This window comes from Cebidichthys violaceus, unplaced genomic scaffold (genome assembly GCF_023349555.1).
Source record: "Cebidichthys violaceus isolate CVI_PGR_0920_01 unplaced genomic scaffold, fCebVio1.0.p SCAF_8, whole genome shotgun sequence".
Classification (NCBI taxonomy): Eukaryota; Metazoa; Chordata; class Actinopteri; order Perciformes; family Stichaeidae; genus Cebidichthys; species Cebidichthys violaceus.
This window is the reverse complement of record NW_027176964.1, coordinates 7,936,415-7,955,409: the sequence shown is the minus strand read 5'-3', so window position 1 is coordinate 7,955,409 and position 18,995 is coordinate 7,936,415. Positions and strand designations below refer to the sequence as shown.

The 18,995-nt window shown below is 41.3% G+C and overlaps 1 protein-coding gene across 4 annotated transcripts in view; it reads right to left on the bottom strand.

Annotated features, from left to right (window-relative positions):
• Positions 1–18,995, bottom strand: part of LOC137892724 (A-type potassium channel modulatory protein DPP6-like) — an 84,054-nt gene that overhangs the window by 29,338 nt on the left and 35,721 nt on the right. For 3 of the 4 annotated variants that reach the window (XM_068738072.1, XM_068738069.1, XM_068738070.1), the window contains 2 exons: positions 3,561–3,675; positions 1,453–1,551 (listed from right to left, as the gene is read on the bottom strand). In XM_068738072.1, coding sequence (XP_068594173.1) covers positions 1,453–1,551; positions 3,561–3,675 — 214 coding nt within the window. Of the gene's footprint in view, positions 1–1,452; positions 1,552–3,560; positions 3,676–17,193; positions 17,364–18,995 lie in introns of those variants that run through there. The other variant, XM_068738071.1, reaches the window with a different exon arrangement.

Genomic DNA, 18,995 nt, shown 5'->3' with positions numbered 1-18,995 from the left:
TCAGCAACATCGGCTTTATATAGGTAAACTCTGAGAGCCCAAAACCAACTTCTATCTCAAATCCAAATGTTATAAGGCCCATCTGTACACTTTTCCACACAATAATTATGATTGAATTCATGGAACTGCTTCAGGGATCACTGTTCCTCATCCAGATGACAACCATGACATCTAAAATATATAGAGCTATTTCAATCCTTTAATCACTAATAAGAATATGAGAACCAATTACTTGGCGACCTTACCTCTATTAATTATTAATTAGCAGTAGTAGTTGTACTTACTACCAACACAGAATGACACTGGTCCAGACTGTTCCACAGTGCACAACAAAATCCCAAATCTAAGTAAAAGGCACTTTTCCTGTTGAACACCAGAGGGCCCTGAGTCAGCGGATCCAGCATTTCTGAGCACAGGTGGCCGCTTCCTACTCGCTACCTTGACAAGGTCACAGAGGCCACAGCAGACCTGTTCTACTCTACATCTGTTCAATTTGGACCCATCCTACTGTACGCCGAGTACACCGCGTGCTGAATGTGTACATAATGCAACACCAGGTCAAGTGTTTGCCATGGAAACAGAAAGAGCTGTATTGTTTTGTTTTTTGAATGTTGAGAGTGTAGAAACTTATGTAGAAAAGTTTTCCGCAAAAGTCAAAAAGCTCTGTGTTCACGGTTACATGCAGGTACATTAGCAGCAGCTATGGAGACAGCTAGGTTTAACGGCTGCCCTGCAGAGAAACCTTTGTTATGCGATTGGTGGGACTGGAGAGGAAGTGAATTTTATATCTTACCGCTCGTTTTCATCCATAAAGCTCCACTGTTCAAGCTTCCAAACTACCCCACATCTCTTCTCTCTTTTAAATCGTGTAACTGCAGAACACGATCCAATAACTACTTCTCCTTAGATATCCCATAATGTACATATCAATAGTAGCAGAACTAGTTTCAATGGTTCGGACTGCAAACTGCCCTCAAGCTGGATTCTTTCACTCCCCTCAGAGACTTGAAAAGCTTTATTATCTGATGTTCAATAGAACTCAATGTAATTGTTTTAATTAATTCTATTGTACGCTTGATTGCTGGTTGACTGGTTTCTTATTCTTCAGTAAGAATATCTAATTAAATAAAGATATACGAGGATTGGGAATCTTTTTTGTAAAAGGGAGATTAAGTTCTTTATTTGCGATGTAATGTTATATGCAATGTAATAAGTTATATTCCTTTCTGAAAAATGTTGTTTCACTACTGTCTTATAAGCCCATATGGGCTAGGCACCATCACACAATGCGCAACAACTACGACAACAAGATGGACAATTCAAGACAGTGGGTCAGATTTGAATACTGACGGTTATATTCTGAGTCATGGACAACAAGGACACCTGTGTGTCTGGATACATTCTGCATTTTGACAGGAGAGGCAGATACTGAATACCAAAATGTTCACTCACCGCTGAGCCATTTGGCGTCTGGGTCATGGATGTGAAGGTCCGGACCAAAAACATCCTCTATAGTCACTTTCTTCTTCAAGGCGAGGCTGTCATCTACACCTATCGAGAGCATCACCAAAAGATCAATAAGCATGTGTGAATCAAAGTTGACGTGCAGCAGCTCACATGGATGTTTACAAAAGTTTTTATGTGGAGATTTTCGAAGAAAACTTCAAGTTGTCCTTCAGTCTTCTGAGATTTATTAGCATTTCAAGGGACCGAGTTTGCAGTTTTCAGTGCAAAAACTGAAGAAAATCCTTTTTCGTCAGCGACTTGCATTGCGGCTGTAGCCTCATACCCGAGAATGTCACCATCTCGCTTTATTATACTCTTCTTCTCTCCTCCAGCAGCTATTCTCCACTATAGATAGAGCAATTTAGAACAAGGAACAAACAAGAGAGAGGCTTCTGGTATTCCACTATTGATCTGAGAGCATCAGTTCACATCTGCCTGCTTTGTTTTTCAGCAGCAGGGGGGGGACACACACGACTCCTTCCATCCCCAAAACTCCAAATGAGATCTGAAGCTGACAGCTGAAATGTAGGTGGAGCAGACAACAGGGGAACACAAGTGAGTCAGTGTGGATGTGAGAAAAGAGAGTGAGTCTTTAACCGTCTTTTACCACACCTTTACTCAGGAAACAACCGTCAGACGGGAGTTGTCAAGACGGTTGACAGCCCGGTGTTTCTGTATAAAACAGTTCGTTGACAGATTCCTCAACAGGCTTCGCGTTGTGACTGAGCGGCGAGATCCGAGTGTGTAAATATCAAGTCAGACATTGTGAAGTGTTTATCGACTTGAAAAATCTGAGAAATTCTCTCTTCTGGCAAGAATCTGAAGAGTGAGGGGAGAAAGCTCATTTCCAAAACGAGGCAAATGCACTGATGCTGTGCCAATCTGACAAATGGCTGGAGCTATTACTGCATAATCATCGCCGTTAAACAGGCATGAATGGCATTACACATTCAAAGGCCCATTACCTAGTGTGATGTTGACCCTGCCTGTGTGTAAAACCGGTATACAATCACAAACCGGAGAATGCATATCATCTGTGACCCCTTGAAACAAGGTATTTAAATTAAAATAGCTGCCTGGGCTGCAAAAAAAATCAGAAGAGGGGAAAGAAAGAGGTTTAATCTGGTGCATTGAAGCCAATGATTTTCTCACACTATATTTATTTTTTATCCATCCATTCATCAAATGCACGTTTCAATTTTATACTGTTAAAATAATCAGTTAAGAGGATTGTGGCAGATTTTTGGCAGAGGTATGTGATTTCTGAGTTCCATCTGTGGTGTGCAAAGTGTTTTGCTGCTCTCATTTAATGTCAAAGCTAAGTGTAGGATACATACATACATAAATACATACATACATACATACTGAGGAAGAGAACAGTGAGTGTTATTAAGTAAATATTGATTGATTTGTTATCAAAATGTTTCCAAAATGTAACAGATTTCGATTTTTTGCAAAACAGGGCATTTTTGAAACTTTCGTTTCCCCATGAATCTAAAATGCTAACTTTGGCACACTGTATTCTGCAAACCTATCACCAGACAAGGCCTTCGATGATTTTGTATGATTTCGCAAAGCTTACGTTAAATGACTTAATGACATTTTTATGCCAAATGCAAAGAAAATGTCCACAATATCTACAATACACATGCCAACTACAGTATGGTTAAGGTTAAAGAAAGAATGTGGTTTATGGCAAACATACTATGGTTGAAAAACTTTTGCATAAAGGTCAGATGTCGGATGTCCATGCATCACTCAAACCTTCTCACCCTTACTTTTTGCAGTGCTACATAAAGGACAAACAATTTCCTGCACATTTGATGTAAATCATGGAGTTCAAAATCGCCCGGGCTGTTACTTTTATAAAAATACAGATTACAAATTTTCAAATCACTTTCTACCAATAAAAACGTCAGTTAGGAGAGTTGTGTATCCTTGGAGGATTGCACGCTCTGAATGATGGAATATGTATGTGTGTGTGTGTGTGTGTGTGTGTGTGTGTGTGTGTGTGTGTGTGTGTGCGTGCGTGCGTGCGTGTGTATTGTACATACGAGGGGTCAGCAGGATGACGGAGGTGACAATCAGGGAACAGATGATGAGGATGACCAGCAGGGCGATGGCTATTCCTTTCCAGTTCCTCTGCGGCGGAGCACTGCCGACCAGGTCCTGAAAAACAATATGACACATCACACTACTTTGATGCACAAACAAACACACACACACACCTGCACAAAGATGCAACAAATATCAACTTTAAAGCATTTAGGCAACAGCAGGAATGATTTTGTCACCACAGGCCTGATCGGCTTTCTGTATCACGAAAAGATGTTGAGCGATGACCTTCAGGTGATGATTTTTTATTTCACAAAGGACACACAGCGCTTTAGATTTGATCCTAACATACATGAGGCAGATGTATTTTGCACTGTCACAGTTGGAGCCTGAGGAAAGCTCATTCTCTGTCAGACAGATGCCGACAACTTAGCCACTAGTGTGCAGTAACACTGCGTCCACCAGCTGCTCCCCGCTGCTTGCACAGGAGAAGAGTCCCTGCAGCTTTGCCCGACAGCTGTAGAGGAGCTACGTCTTCAACGCAGACACAACAGGCAAAATAATGAGCGGCTTTCCTCACACAGCCCAGCAGATGGTAGATGGCTAATCAGCGCCATTCGAAACACATATACTGCAAAAGTCCACAGGACACACACAACATTTCAAATGCGGGAGGCAGCAATCAGGTGGCCTCTGTAGACCACCCGATACTCGCTACATGCAGATCTTGAGCTATTTTGATTTAGGAGCCCATTTTTGGGAATTTTACAGTGCGATTTAACAGATGGGCTTCGTATGAACACACACACACTATCATTCACTCATTGATATACTGTGTCCAATACAAAGCAGGAAAAACTTTAGAAGTAAGTTCACCTCAACCACCACCTCCACCTCAAGTTCACAATAGGCCTTATCTGTTCAATTTGTGCGTAAATGAACGCTCCTGACCATTGTTACTGCCATTTTCTCGTCACCACACAATCTCTTGAATAAGTAAACCAGCCATCTCGAAGAGATAAATTGCAACTTGGTTTTAACATCTTTCCATTTTCTCTCATCAGTAAAAGAAACAATGTACGCTAGCCTTTCATGTTAGATTCAATGTTAAAAGTAGACTACAATTATCAGAACATTACGAACATTCAGGCTCCTTTGTGTGGCTCAAAGATGTACAGCAGATCTAAATGTTTAATAATAGACAATGTAAGATATTTTACAAATCTATTTGGCGACCCAAATAAAATCTCCTGCGACCCACCTGTGGACCCCAATCCAGTCTTTGGGAATGACTGATTAACAAGACAGGTAAGGCTACTCTGAATTGCTATTAATTTAGCATGTGAGTATCCCTACATACTGTATGTTTAAGGATACATATTATGAATGAATGAAATCTTCATCCAGTGGGTCGAGGGATTAAGGTCAGAAATCAGGGTTTCTGGTCTGTGCGCACATTTGGACAGATGGACCCATTCCGTGAGGAAAGTGAGCAGCTCCAGCCAGCCGTATCAGTCCAGCTGTTGATAATCTTGTTACCAATTAGAACATGTCTGCCCGCAGTTAGTGGTTATACAGTACGCAGCAGCTTAGTGAACCATCCACAAGTTAATGAGGTGTGTGCGTACACGTGAGAGTACAACAGACGGCTCGACTGTCGGGGCCGACATGATGTTTTTTTATATCTATTAAGACTTTAAATTACTACATTGCAAGTTACTTTTTATTTAGATGTTTTAAGCGTACCTGTGTGTGTGTGTGTGTGTGTGTGTGTGTGTGTGTGTGTTTGTGTGCATTTACACTACATGTGCACCTCCTGTCTCTACACAGTTTGTCTCAGAGGGAAGCAAATCAATACTGAAGGCAGTGAGTACACATAGAAAAAACAGCAGGCACGGCAATACGCTGATTTATTGCTGCAGAGGTAAGGCTTTTCACGATCAGGTGTATACTACAATCTTAAGATATTAATGTCCCTGAAAGACATGCTGTTGAAGTTGCCTTTGATAAAGATGGGGCCTCTGAATCAAGCCAGAAATAAAACAATAAGAGGCTTTGACAAGCGATCACAGTCTTGTTTCTGCATCTGCTTACTTATTTCCCCCCCTATATCTGTCCTGAAAATGGCAAACCAAACAGTGCAGGCAGGTGACTTGAATGCAGCCCAGTCCACTATCCAGTTCAGTGCAGCCTGTACCTGACGGAGAGGTACTAGATCTAAAAATGTGACAGCAGCTGGATCTACGCCACATAACAGAGGAAAAGTGTCTCTCAGCAGAATATTTTCAGACACTTTGATACCAGCCTGGGAGTTATGCGAGTAAATATTTAGTTCCAGTCATTTCTTTCCACCCACAACAAATCCAGCATGCTCATTGTGCTGGAGCACAAGAGGCACATGGTAATAATTTCAGACAGCCTACATTTTGAATCTTGAATACATCTTCCACAGGCCCCGTGGGCTAATTCAGGTTGTGGAAATGCAGGATGCTGACGACTTGATGAGCAGGAGCAGCTTCCCTCCAGCGCTTGGCATTTCTGTAAACAGACACCCAATTATTCAATCAGAGGTCAGAGAGCTTTTCCGCAATTCGAATCGATAGGCAATCAAATACTGTTGGACATTTTCCTTTTTTCACTATATACTCCTCAATAAAACAGCATCCAGTTGAAATGAATACGGCCATTAACCTTCACCGGCAATATTCATGGATTCATAACACAAATTTAGGAAAGATGTATTGGATCAATCAAGTTTATCACACTTCCTGTGACGAGCTAGTAGCTAGCTGTACATGCTGGTCAGGACAGCCTTCACTGCTATTTAAACCTCCTTAAAGCTATGTTCGGCAAGATTTTTCTATTCAAAATGCTCCAGTTATGTTAATTACCTGTATTTGCATAAATTCCTATCTGGCGTTACATTTAAAAGTAGTTACAGTTCAACATGTAGGTGGAAACCTGTCCTGTAGGTAACAGCTTTATCTCCATGAGAGTAGTTTCTATATACAAGCAAAACAGCTGCAAAACACATTCTTCATTGACCCCTTCACCACTCAATAAGACTGTTTGAAACCCCCATTAGTGGCAGATAGAGGTGGTTGAACTGTCTAGGGGTAAGTTTACGATCCAGTTTGTGCAACATGTTGTCCGACCATGTCTGAAATCAAAATCTGTGACGAACGGCTTCACAGGAAAGACGCCATGATAAAGAGGATGGAGACGTGATTTAGTTTGAAGGCATTCATAGTGTTCACATTAAAAATGACAGGAACAGTTGTGTCAAGAAAATTGTTATATTATGGTTGTGGATCATCACTAAATACTGGCTGTTGTTTCCATCAGAACCAACCATTTCCCATGGTTCTGTTGTTCTTTTGCACACGTGTTACACTTCCTCCACCATGTTATGAAGTTGTGTGATTAGTCCAGGCCACCGGACTGTTTCGCTTGCTCTCTACATTTTGCTAAGCCCTGGGGACAAATGTGCTGCTCTCCCAAAAATCCCCTTTTGCAGTGACTTAGAAATCACTAGCCTTTTAGCAGCAAGCTATTATTATCTGTAAGATTCCCAGCATGCTGAAGGATAACCGGACACGGCTACTTTATGCTAAATTTGTCAGGCCAACTGCTAATACAGTACTGCTTCACCTCTTTCCTCACCTTTGTTTTGGTGCATTTTTTGCTCTGTCATCACGTTAATGCATAACGTTTAATTTCCGTCTCTAGTTTTTTTTCACCTGCAGCCCTTTTTTGTGCTGAGGACTACGATGGCTCACGGTTACAATGTTCTGTCCTGGAACGTGTGCAACAGAGTATGAGTATGTCATCAGTGCCGTTCTCAGTCTTGTTCAAGGTCTTTGATTCCAGAAGTTGAAGAAGCCAAATCAAGTCTGAGAATCGCTCAATGGTTAAAGCCTCCTTTTTTATTGTAGCAGATCTTTCTTCAGTGTTGTTGAATCAGGCACCCGGTTTTCATGGGCCATCCTATCGTTTCTGGAGCTCTCAGTCCATACGCCGATGCATCAGCTGAGACTATTGTTTGTGTCCTGGGATTGAAAAGTGCCAAACCTGGTGATTCGCTCAATTCTCGTTTGATGCTGTCAAAAACTCTGCGTCATACATTTTCCCAGATGCAAATGCTCTTTGCACTCCCTCGGTAACCATCTTCTCTGCTAGGGTAAGGGGGTACTTGTCGATATGATTAATCATCCCCTGAAGCCTCCCCACCCACTCACATCAGTGGGCTCCTCTGTGTTGGTGACAGCTCTCACCTTGTTGTTGATCTGTACCAGAAACTTGACAGAGGTTTTGAGGAATTCACAGGTTCAATTTTCAACATTGCAGCTGCTTGGTCCAGTCACTTTAACACTGCCATTCATCCCACATCGTGCTGAACCTTAGTCTTTGCATGAACGAGGACAACATCCATCTGGAAAACTACTTCGTCTAGGCTTTCCTGCAGCTGAGACATTCTCTTTTGGAAATGTTCTGGTGCAGTGTAGATGCCAAATCAGAGTCTGCTAAAGCAATATCTCCCAAATGGAGTAATGAATATATTTTTGCAAGGTGGATTTGCCAAAACGCCAAACTTGTGTCCGGTTTGGAGAATACTTTGGCGCCCTCCAAGAGTGTGATCCACTGATGAATGTACATGTCCCTCTCTGTTGACTTAGTGGTCAACTTTGTCAGGTCTACACATAAAAGAACCTCTGGGTCATCGGGCTTTAGTACAGGAACCATTCCTGCAGCATCACTTTGTAAATCACTCTTTGCTCTTTCATGCCGGCTAGTTCTCTCTTGACTTTTGGTAGGAGAGGTAATGGGACACCTCTAGGTGTCGATGGAGCAAATGGCACGGCTTGGTTATAGCTCAATTTCATATTCCCCATCCAATTTACCTAAGAGTGTGTAAGTGTGTGCTTCTACGTGCCACGGTGGAAGAAGTACTCAGACCTTTTACTTAAGTAAAAGTGCCAGTACAACGGTGTAGAATATAGAGATATATGGTGTGTATATGGAGAGGCTGTCTGCTGCTATCTACTATGCTACCCGTCTTTTCTCAAATGCCCAAGACAAACAATAAAGACAAATCTAATGTATAAAATAAATTAGAAAAAATTACTCGAGTAGAAGTACAAAAGCATTAGCAGTAAAATACTCTTTAAGTACCAAAAGTAAAAGTACTCATTTTGCTGAATAGTCTTTTTTGCTAAATAATATACATATCATATAATTGTGTTGATGCATTCAAGTGTAAACATCATTCTAATGTCAAACGGTTATTTCTAACTACTAGAAACACAGCTAGGTAACTTCATCTATTATAATACAACACTTATTCGTTGATTATATTTTGTATTATTAATGTCAATTACGCAAATGCAGTGGAGTAGAGGCATAAAGGTGCACAAAAATTCTCAAGTAAAGTAAAAGTCCCTCAAAAACTTGAAAACAGTACTTGAGTATACTTTAATCTTAAATCTCACCACTGTTTGTATCTGCATGTATTTTATCATCTTCACCGAGGGTCAAATCCAAAAAAGAGTATTTAACACAATTTCCAGGCTGGTTTTGTTCATTTCCACGTAGCCCGTAGGCTCCTAGTGCAGTAAATAAAAACAACAGTTACAGATTGGGTTGGTAAAGTTTAAGTAGTGAAGATCTCATTTTCTACTAGTGAAAGCCATTTGGTGCCACCATCACGCTAAATTATCTGAATTGAATTTGAAAATGAACATATGTCAACACTGTGGAAAGTTGGTATGATGAAACTCTGCATCAATTTCAGTGCAATCTTTAGGAAGCTCCACTGGTTACACCTACACATAGATTTAGGTAGAGGCTTCTTTCTTTTTATAAGCTACTTTATTTATTGTCTCTCTTACTAAAGACCCAACAATGTGCCCCCATACTGAATTCATGTATTTGAAAAGTAGACTCAAAAGCAGCTGCGTATGCTTTTTAAAATAGCACTGTTCCCTCATACAATCCACTGCTATTAAAGTGTCTTAGCTCTGATTGCTTTATCCCTGCAGACTGCTTTATCCTTTTGTGCAGTGTGGAACATTTCACCCACCTACTCAACCACAAATGAGCTGAGAGCTCCGAACTCGAGCACATAAAATGTCACATAAAATGTATGAATCGCCAACACCTCCATTGTTTCCAGCAAATTAAAACCCTTAAGAGACGTACAGAATCTAACTTCATATCAGTTGATTTCCCCGATGTTGGACTTATTAAAGTATGCAACAAACAGCTGTAATCTCTTGTATTCCCTGGATGCTGACATTTACTGAAGAGCTCTTAACGAGGCAAAAAAGCGTGTCCGTGTGCTAAAAGGAAATCTTGACCTTTGCCAGTGTTTTCAGACACGGTGAGATATTCCTGGCTGTCTGCATGAAGCCATCTCCATCTGTTAGTGTGTGTGAAGAGCAGGCAGGCATGCCATACAGCTGATAACAATAAAAGCTGCATCAATAAATGAGAGCCGGAGCCATTTTCACCCTCTTCTCTACAGGCGCCACATCTAAACAAACCCTGTGCATTTTGGTACTGACGACTTTAAAGTGGTAGAGAATCCTACGAGGGGAAGCAACACCATTTTTCTCAATCTATTTGTTACTATTTTCCTGTTTTTTTCTAGACAAAAAGGGGCTATGAAAATGAAGCATCTTTTAAGGTGAAGCTTAAAAGATGCTCCCATTCGCTCTCTCTAATCCTCTCTCCCTCCCACTTTCCCTCTGTCTAACCATCTCTTTGTCTCTGCTCGCTGCTGAAGTGTGAAATGGATCTTTACTGATCTCTGAGCACCTGGTTTCCAAGGGAACCAAGGGAGTCATTTGAGTCAGATTTGCAGTGAAGATGGTGCTGGCTGCTGTGCAGTACAGCGAGGACTGATAATACTGCAGACTGTCACGTGGGAAATGTGACCGGAGGCTCGCGGAATTAACCAACTAACAAATATGACACGGAAGAAAACAGACATTTGAAACGAAAGAAAACTTCAGATGCAGACATCGGACCCCTCGACACTCGATATATCACTCCACTGTAATGTAGTCGCTGTCTGAGTACAGAGTCAAACTCGAGAGTGAAGCAGTAGCCTTCGGACATAGGGGTAAACTTTTCCTCTGGAACAGCATCAATAAATCATGGGCATTCATGAATGAGATTAAGAATTTATGCCAGCTGGCTTTTGGGTTCATGGATGGTAGTGCATCAGCCTGTCTCCGTCTATCCAGCCCGTCTTTGTCCCCTTCGGAAAATGTGGAGTGCGAGGTTTACACTCAACTGAGTGTAAGACGAGGAAAACTAAATGTAGTTCAGGCGAGATATTTTAAAGTCAATGTGTTCGCTGATAAGCGATCACATCCGATAAGTAGAGACAAGCACAAAATTGTGAATTGAGGACATGCCACCTCTACGGACTGTGGAGTGTATTGTAAACCAAATCACATAGATCAACATGCCTGACTATAACCGCTGAGGAAAAGCACTGTAAGATAGTAAATGTCACACTGTGGCATGTATTTTCTGTAAAAGTAATTTTCCAAAGTGAAGAAATAATACAAAAATAAAAAAACAGAAGAAGAGGGGAGACAGAGTTTAGTTGAAGTTGCACACAAAGTAAATTGAGAACAGCTGATCTTTGACTTCAGTGCTGTTCTGTACAGTTGTCTAACAGACGAGGAATGAAAGGACTCAGGAACATTTTCATTACCGGCTGATAAAGTTTTGCTCTTACAAGTATCATCACAAGCAAACAAGTAGCAAAGCACTATAAAAAAATCCTCCTGCGAAGCTCCATCTGGTTGCAAGCAACTCTGCAATACGGGAAAACAATCACACAACAATCTCTCCTAATCCAAATTCAGCAAGTTCTCAATGTAAGGAGATGGAGTCCAGCGCTAGCCACAAATTGATTCTTTGGCTGATAACTCAACACTGACATATGACTTCATAAAGTGGATATGATGAACAGTGTGAGCAAACAGTTGCTCATTTGCACATCCAGCAGTGAACGAAAACACAAAGTGACATTAGCATTCAGTTGGAGTCACGTTATGTCAAATATTGACTCTCCCTCTAACTGTTTTGCGCTTCACAAACTCCTTAAGGAAAGTTATCTGGCACTTAAGCTGCTAAATGCTCTAAATGCTAGTCGCTAACTTTGTGTGTCTGCTGTCTGGTGCTGAGCCATTATAGTTTACAGTGGGTTTAACCCAGCCTCAGGCCGTAAAAACTAAAACAATGAGCTGAAAGATGCTAAAACTCTCCACAGACCTGAGGGGATAATGATCATTGATACAAATTGAGTCGGATATTAATTCTCTGTGGGTTTCTTACTACTGCATATCGTCATTTGACTCATTGTTAATATATAAATATTGATTAGTGCAGCTTTAAATATATACTTCCTTAAAATGGATGGTCTTATTTGAATAAGTAGTAGTAGTAGTACTGTAGTAGCAGTAGTAGTAGTGTGGTTAGTTATGCAGTAGTGGTTGCAGTAGTATTACTAGTGGCATCACTGATTTATTGGTGAGGTAAGTAAGAAGAAGTGCACTATGTTGTTCTTTCTCAACAACTCAAAATAATATTAAATGATTTAGACCGCTGCCTTTTATGCCATTATCTGATTTCACCTGGGAATGAATTATTCAATATCTGGGGCGATGCTTCTTCCCTTCCATGCCTCACTTAAATTCTTCCAGTCAGCTACAGCATTCTGTATGTTGGCAATGTTAAATTAAATTACACCCAGTCAGCGTGTCTCATTTAAAAATACCATGAGTGCCGCACTCGTCTTATTGTCAGAACGGATACATTACCAGACTGGAGAGGGAGGTGCTCCGAGGGATTTATTCTACAGCTTCAAGAGTGTGTGTGTGGGTGTGTGTGTGTGTGTGTGTGTGTGTGTGTGTGTGTGTGTGTGTGTGTGTGTGTGTGTGTGTCTGTGTGTGAGTGAGTGTACTCTTCTATGTGTGTGTGCTCATCTACGTTTGGCTTGGAAACTCGTGGGACCTGGCTATCTCTCAAGTGTACCTGGGTGTCTTTTTGTATGGCTTAAAACAGGAACATTTTGTGCAGTTAAGTGGACACATTAACGTGTACAAACCTACAAAACCCATAGAAACACACAGGACAGACTGCAATGTACAGTACAACATACAGTAACAGCAAACTGAAGAGTGGTGCCAAAGACAAACGCAACAAGACTAAGAGTCTACAGCCCAGCCAGTGGCTCTGCGAGGATGTACTTAGCACCAGCAGTGCTTTGTGGTAAATTATATCAGCATGCTAACGTGCTCAAACGATGACAATGCTAACATGCCTAAGCAGGCTGCTAAACACATCCGCTGCTTGACATTAAAAACAGTCTCTTTTTCAGAATGGAAGGGGAAAATTCAGCATCTACAGCAGAGAGCCAACAAAAACAACTGGTTATGTGATGACAAAGCACTCTGCAAAATAATTCAATTATAACGCCGCTCTGTCATTTTCTACTGTGTCATGAGAACAAAATGCCAAAGCCTGTTGCACATTTAGTGCAGCACAACTTTCCTCCAACATTTAGCGGCAGGTGATGGTGACGGATGAAGAGTTTAAATTCTAAGTCTTTCTTCCAAAACAGAAGCAAGTTTGAGAAGCTTGAAATCCTGAAATTACTGTTTTCTTAAATACTGTCTTAATTTGCAGCCTGAGAGGTGACACAGACGCATCATCTTTATTATTGCAATTTAATGAATGCAATGTTTGAATACCTGATAGTTAACATGTAATGAATTATTGTAAAAAAAAAAAAAAATTGGCTTCTAGTGCATTTTAGCCCATACAGTCTGTAAATAGTAATGAATGCCTATTGCTGACAGATCAGAACGTTTGTAATTAAGAATCATTAGACCTTATTTATCACTTATTTATTCATTGACACCTTCACTGTAAGGTTTGGCAAGACATGCCACAAAGATGGTTAAATTAAATAAAAGATTATTCATTCATTCGTTCATTCATTTAGCCTATAAACGGCGAAGACTTTCAGATTTTTAAAGCTACTGCACAATCGTTGAGTTGCAGCCATTTTACAGTGTTTTACGCAGTAGCCCATCTAATGAGGATGTCCCGTCTTTGCAAAAAATGCAATTTTGAATGTGTTTTATCATAGAGTATGTTGCTAAAATGTAGTAAACACTGAATAAAAAGGTTTCCACTTTCTACTTGGCGGGACACAACCTCTCTGCTGAGCGTGCAGGGAAAAAAACAATGGGCCTACCTACTTGTTTAATGTGCCGGTCAGACAAAAGGTACGTTAGACCACCAGGAATGTGCCCAGTGGACGGCCAGTCCAGCCCTGTATCACAACAAAGGAAACCATGGAAGTGCACCATGCAAAGTGTTGCCATAATTGAAAGCGTGTCGACTTCGTGGGCAACTCTTCCTGAAGATAATTGTTTAAAAGAATCCACAAAACAGATTGGGAAGGAAATCCCTCCCAATCTGTGTTGAAGAATAAATACATATTTGAGCTTATGCTTCAGATATTAGAAGTAAGAATCTGCAGGAAAAGATCCATACAAATGGGAAATGGGATAGAGACAAAAGAGACCAAACTTGGCGTTATTAGTAGATACTTTCTGGGCTTCGTGTGGTTTTTCCATTGGTCTTTGTAAGAATTAATAACATGTCGTACTGTGAGTGTGACACTGGGAGGGAGATGAGAAAAGCAAAAAACGAGGCGGCGTTAACGCCTGCCGAATCTATCGACAGGAAAAAAAGGCACGACCGAGGAAAAAGAAGTGTTTTCTCAGGGGATATGAATTACCGCCCGCCTCTGGACAAAACTGGCACAATATCTTTTAATCATCAGAAGAACTGCACAACAACGCGACTGAAGTTGAATCACTCAAGAATGGATCAGCTGGAAGTAACCCTCACTGCCATTTCTTTTTTTCTCTCTTCCTTTTCAAACTGAACGTTATTTTTCCCTAAAAATGTCCATGAAAATTAAACCAATTTTGAGTTGAAAGAAAGATAAGAGACCCATTATCCTTTCAGAATAATTACGTGCAGACCAAATGCATTTAGAAGGAGTAAAGTTTCAGAGGGGTGGGGGGAGCTGAAAAAATTCATGAAAACATTTAAATTGAATTTAATCACAGCAGAGTCTACCCATCTCATCAATTATGTAACAGGTCTTATACTGCATGAGTCACCTTTGATCCCCGCAGTGTGGATGGGTGCTTGTGTTTTAAATGACTGCTCGTCTACCCTGCTGCTGGAAATAGATACTGTGCAAGTGGATGCTACCTTGAACAAGACAATGACCTGGAGTTCAAAAGCAGCGAGTACGTTAATGGGTACGTAAACAACAGACAGAGAGCAACAATGTGTTGGCAATTCCGGTCCGCCTTTATAGCATCACGATCGGCAACGGGGTGAGGGGGCTGTTTGCGGCGGTGCTCAACAAAAGAGACGGACAGCGATGCCGTATCAAATAAACAATATGGAGCTGCACTTGCTGAGCCAGTAATGACTGCCATAATAAAAAGGCAGCAGCATTTTCAAAAGGGAGAAGATAAGATAAGCTTGAATTCATTCACGTACATTCTCAGATTCAAGCTGGATAAAGAGCCAGGTGCCCACAACACGTCGACCAACTGCATTAAAACCTCCACTGTCAGCAGCAGCGATGTTGCAGTCCAGAGTGGCCGGAGTTCCAATCTCAGATGTGCTTCTTGGGCTCGGCACGGTCGCTTCCTGTGTTCTGATATTCTCGTCTCTGTCTTGCCTCCGTCTCATTACAGAGTAGAAGCGCAGGCTGGCATTTGCATTTGAAACTGATATGATACCAACGAGCAAGGTCACGGCGTCAGCGACGAGGAGGGGGTATATATTTTTCCGAGCTCCCCGTTCAACAGGAAATTGTGTTGCTTGTACAAACGGTGCGCTCTGAAAAGGGGACAAGAAGTCGAGGCCAGAGCGAATAAAGATGCATCTTTCTGTTTCATTATCGAAGGTGAAATGATTGCTGCACGTGCATAGTGAATGATAACTGCATTATGACATCTGCAGATGAGCATTTCACTTTCTGTGAGCTTCCTTCTCCAGGTCTCACATCCGATTTTCCTCTCAACCATCATGAGATGCCCATGCTCCCTTCTTTCTGATCTAAACATGGTTGAGGATCTGGTGTGCTGCCGTCGACTGCACCACCACTTTCATGAATGCATGAGCAGGAAGTTAATATATTCAAAAGGTGCTGTCCGCATAGACACAAGGAAGATATCGTCACGCTGTTGAGAAAGTGCACAAGTAAACAAGAAACAGTAAAACTCTGAGGTTCTTCAAATTCACTTGAAAGAAATATCACTTAATATATCCTGCCCATGCAACAATGATGTATAATGGAAAGAACCTTCGCCTCAACTGATGAAACAGATCTTTGTATAAAATCTCACATATTCAGGGTCGAAAACATATACCATAAGAGACAAATACTTAACAATCAACAGCTGTTGCAACTAGATTCACTGTTAAGATGTTTCGACTTCACTGCGAGCAAACATGAGTTTATCTCTGTGAAGCACCTTTCAAACTAAATTAATGGCGGGAGCTCAGTTAAACCCATGAAGTGGATTGTGCCATTGCATCACTTCACAGTGTTCCCTATGGGGCCTCATACAAAGCTCAATTTAAACTCAATTTAACACACATCTGTCTTTCTATTTTCTTAATGGATGTGCAAACCTTGGTGCAGAAACTGAAAAAATTGATTTTGTTCCTGAAACCAAACAAAAACTAAACCTTGTGTATCAGAAGACCAGAAGACGTAGGGGGTCCACGGAGGTACCGCAGGGGTCCGCAAAACTTTTGGTTGATTAGACAATTTCTATTTTTGTATTTTTATGTTTTCCCAAAACATGAATCTGTCCATTATTTTAACAGTTCAGTATTGTATGCAAGATAAGAGGTATGTTTATGCATGGCAGTGGTACTAATAGGCCATCACTCATTTTCGTTTCCACATTTATGTTTAAAATAAAAAAATCAATTTGAATAGCTTGTATGCATGATTATCATACAAGGTATGTTTCTAAATGGCAGTGGTATGGACACCATACTCACTGTACCTTGCACATGTTTAAAATAAAAACATGAATATATGAAGCTGTGTATTATTTGAATAGCTTAGTATTGAATGCACAATAATAAGGTATGTTTATACATGGCACTAGGCCCAGTTTAATATAAAACACAACTTTATACAATATACTGTATATAGTAGGGGGTCCCTGCTCCATCTCTCTATCAGTTTGGGGGTCCTTGGCCTGAAAAACGTTGAAACCACTGGTATAGATGCTACACCTGTGGACTGAGGTTACAAATAGGAGTTCATTAAATATTTAGGTTGAAGTTTGGAAGTCGGTGCATAACTCCAACCTAGCCAGAAAAGTAAAAAAAAAAAAAAAAAATGAAAACAGCGATAAATATCGAATATTTTGGTTATCCGATTCAAATCAGCTGTTTTCGCCGCTGCTACTACTACACACACGCGCGCTTGTTGAGATAGATAAACGCCAAAAGCTAATTATATGAGAACAGAAGGGAACACGTCTGAAGTCCTACCTGGTCCTGCTGCTGAGCCGCTTTCACCGGCCCGTTCGCGTCTTTTCCAGAAGTCATGACAGTAAATAAAGAGGGGAAGGAGGGAAGAAGAAGAAGAAGAAGAAGAAGAAGAAGAAGAAAGCGCGCCCGGCGTCCGCCTTTGACAGGTGCAGAATAATGAAGCGGAGAGAGAGACGCAGACCGAGAGAGAGAGAGAGAGAGAGAGAGAGAGCGAGAGAGAGAGAGAGGGTGGAGCGAGAGAGTGAGACGTACCAAGTGTTCACGGATATCAAGTGATTTGTTAGAATAATGTAAGAGACCGTGGGTGCAGACAGCGCAGGGTTCAGCTGATGTGCAGGAAACTGTGGACGGCTGCGATGTGGGAGGTTCGGCTTGCCTTTCGGAGTGGCAGTGTCATCACCCGCCGCTCCAAAATCTCCCGCCTACAGCGTGCGGTGTTTAGTCATGAGTTTATTGAAGTTATGGATAGGACTGAGGCGCACATGTGCATGCATGGGCAATCAACGACTGGAGGATCAGACATCATTTCAACATCAAAATAAAAGAAGTAAAACATGTGAGATTGCAATCAATCATTTGTTCTTCATTATCTCGAAAAATTTGTAATTTAAAGCATCTTCAAACTATACAAAAATTGGGACAAAAAGAAGCAAAAACTGAACTGAAGTTTGGAGCTCCAATAGTGCAAAAGCCCCCCCATCCCCCTACCCTCTGTGGTAATACAAAGGAGAGCTCAAGGTTTTGTCCCTCCACCTGGACCTATATTTAGTTGTACCGGGCTCCACTTCCCGCCGCTCTGCACCGAGCTCACAGCAAACTGATAATATGGAGACCTGTCAGTTCAGATCAGATCACTGTGGGCACTCATTACTGGCAAGTCCATTACACAGGAAATGGAAACAGGAATCAATGCATGAAGAGCAAAATACTTTCAGGTGTCAGTGGAGTTTGTTTTTTTTCAGGTTCAATTTTTAGTCTTATCTTGATTAAATATACATATAGAGTATCGTGACTGACCGTGTTCTGTGCATTGCAGTTTAGGATTTGCATATCTATACCAATAAAAAATCATACTAACTCCGCTATACTGTAAGCCAATACTGCTGTATTGTCTGCCAATAAAACAAAGGGTTGCTGCTGGGCTGGCTCTTGAGAAGCAGTGCTACCGTCCTCCCACATAGAGCAGAAATAGTTCCCGTTCCCAACAAAACATTGTTTGTGCTGTAACTCTCTCACCGTGTGTCACGTCTCTGTGCACATACACAATCCACATTGTTGTTAGCACAGCTTGCCTGCCTTATTTGTGTTACGCGCACACACACACACACACACACACACACACACACACACACACACACACACACACACACACACACACACACACACACACGCGCAGCCCTCTGGTTCTGAAGAGAGCTTTTCCTCAGAAGTCATGAGCAGCCTCTGCAGAGCTCCTGGGTTTTTGAACCAGTCATCTGTTGGAGGGAAAAGGAACTGAACGCTCTGCGATAAGACGGAGAGAAAGTCCGTAACGTGCGTCGACGGCAAAGGGGAGATTGTGTTTGGCAGCAGTACAATGTCTTCCTTGTAATGGATGGCAGTGCCTTCACTATCATCTTAAGGGGTAATTGTTGTTTTCACAGGAATAAACAGAGCAATGTCTAAACTTCAGAGTAAAATCATCCATTTTTTTATCTTAAATCCAAAATGATGTTTATCATAAATGATACAGTAAATCATGGAATATTTTGATTGCTCCAGGAAATTAATCTGTGCAAGCTTATTCTGAGATCACACTTTTG